At 39.9% G+C, this 2,568-nt stretch overlaps 1 protein-coding gene across 1 annotated transcript; it reads left to right on the forward strand.

The window, feature by feature from the left end:
• Positions 1-1,020: 1,020 nt before the first annotated feature.
• Positions 1,021-1,845, forward strand: LOC109220167 (the record flags this gene model as incomplete). Its single annotated transcript, XM_019384630.1, has 2 exons — positions 1,021-1,471; positions 1,586-1,845. Coding segments are annotated over exons 1-2 (711 nt in total), but the record flags the coding sequence as incomplete, so codon positions are not given.
• Positions 1,846-2,568: the final 723 nt, after the last annotated feature.

Consider the following 2,568-nt stretch of genomic DNA (forward strand, 5'->3'; position numbering starts at 1 on the left):
GCCAGTTGTGCTGCCAACATCAACTCTAAACAACAACACCTTAGAAAATCCTCGCTCAGGACTCGTTAACTCTAGCAGTGGAGGAACTCCTAGCGAATCCCGTGATGGAAGGTCAGGTAACCTAGTTAATTCTGATTTACAAAATTTAGTACTAACTTTGCAGAAATAGCTCAAGGAGCAGAGCGACTGCATAGAGCAAATACCTGGGGTGCCACCTATAATCAAGGGAATAGATATGGACAAATACTCACAACAACCTTGGAAGCCAAGTGCTGCTCCTCTACCAATTCCGAAGAAATTCAAGATGTCTGATATTCCAAAATATGATGGAACAACTGATCCAAGGGATCACAATACTACATTCACAACCTGTGTAAAAGGAAACGACTTGACCAAGCAAGAAATTGAATTAGTACTGGTCAAAAAATTTGAAGAAACACTCACTAGGGAGCATTAACATGGTATTCTCTTTTACCCGAAAATTCTATAAATTCTTTTGCTGAACTTGCAGATTCATTCATCAAAGCACACTCGGGAGCTCAAAAAGTTGAGAAAAGAATGGAGGACATTTTCAAAATAAAGCAAGGAGATACGGAGCTGCTCAGGGAATTCGTAGACAGATTCCAGCGTGAGAGGATAATGTTGCCTCGTGTACCAGATAACTGGGCAGCTATGGCATTTGCCAATAATCTAAATGAAAAATGTTCAGAAGCCACGAGGAGACTCAAGGAAAGTCTACGAGAATTTCCAGCAACAACTTGGAATGATGTTTATAACAGATACAGCACGAAGCTACGGATAGAAGATGATACCATCATTCAATCTTGAAGGGATGAAAGGGTAAGTTCAAGGCGAGCTGAAACTGAAAAAAGGTCCAGAAAAAATAGGTACGAGCCATACATGGGACCAGCAGGAAGAGACTTACGTTCAAAATGGGAAAACCCAAGGTAAGATCATAGATCAAGAGATAGAGAGTCAGGTTCATCATCAAGGTTCGGAAAAGAACGAAATACACGAGAGATGCGGGATGATGACAAAAGCTTGAAGGCAAAGATCGGCGGTTATAGTTTTAATGTTAGCACATCCGAGTTGATGGCCGTTTTAAGGAGCATGGAAGACAAGGTACGCTGGCCAAAAGAAATGAGATCAAACCCGAACAGGCGAAATCCTGATTTTTGGTGCAAATTTCAAAATGATCACGGTCACAAAATGGCGGATTGTAGATTGCTGCAAGGTGAAGTAGAACATTTATTGAAACAAGGATATTTAACTAAATTATTTAGTGAAAAGGGAAAGCAGGCATATATGAAAAATAGGTCGGAGCCCCCAAAACCCCCTTCACCAAAAAGGACGGTTAATGTCATAAATGGAGGAGAAGAGATCAATGGCGTAACATATACGGCAGCGAGGAAGGTGTCAAAAATAACAGTTACACACGGGAAGCGAGTGCGACAGGTTTTGGAAGAAGATAGTATTACATTTGATGATGCAGATGCAGATGGCGTGCTAACCCCACATAATGATGCACTGGTAATATCTTTACTTGTACGTGACACTAATGTGAAACGAGTTTTGATTGATCCAGGTAGTTCCGTGAATATCATTCTGTTAAGAGTGGTAAATGAGATGCAAGCCGATGATAAGCTGATACCCAAGGCTGATACATTGTCCGGTTTTGACTACTCGATCGTCGTAACAAAAGGCAAGATAATACTCACTACATTCGCTGAAGGAGTAGTCAAAGACACCAAATTTCAAGTGGTAGAAATAGATATGGCTTATAACATGATTCTTGGTAAACCATGGATTCATGAGATGGATGCTGTTTCATCTACTTTGCATCAAGTTATCAAGTTCCCTTCACAATGGGGAATACGGCAAATCCGTGGTGACCAACAAGCGTCTCAGAATATTAATTCCATAGCAGATTCAAGCGCAATAAACGAAGAAAAGTAGCAATTACAGAATCCAGTTGAGGATGCTGCAACACAAGCCTCAACTATGGATGAGCGAACAGATGTAGACTCGAGGCCTGATACCATCCAAGAACCAGAGGAAAATGAGAATATTAAAACAACGATCGAAGGATTGGAGGCTGTGGAGCTATTTGAACATTGGCCAGACAGAAAAGTCTACATTGGAATCAACCTCAGCTCGAAAATGAAATGTAAGTTGATTGAATTTTTAAAAGCTAACGCAGATTATTTTTCTTGGTCCCATTCAGATATGACAGGTATACCACCGGAGGTAATGACCCACAAGTTAAATGAAGATCCATCATACACGCCTGTCAAGCAAAAGAAAAGAAAGCAAGGATCTTTCAAAAATCAGGTGATTCAAGATGAGGTGCAAAAACTTTTAAAAACTGGGTCCATCCGCGAGGTAAAGTATCCGAATTAGTTAGCTAATACTATTGTAGTACCTAAAAAGAATGGTAAGTGGCGAGTTTGTGTAGATTATACTGATACTAAATAAGTTTGTACCTAAAGTATTTGTTTTACGATTACCGCATATAGATACTAACTAATTGATGACTACGTGACAGGACTATAGTAAATTTATTAACGT

This window comes from Nicotiana attenuata, unplaced genomic scaffold, assembly GCF_001879085.1.
Source record: "Nicotiana attenuata strain UT unplaced genomic scaffold, NIATTr2, whole genome shotgun sequence".
Taxonomy (NCBI): Eukaryota; Viridiplantae; Streptophyta; class Magnoliopsida; order Solanales; family Solanaceae; genus Nicotiana; species Nicotiana attenuata.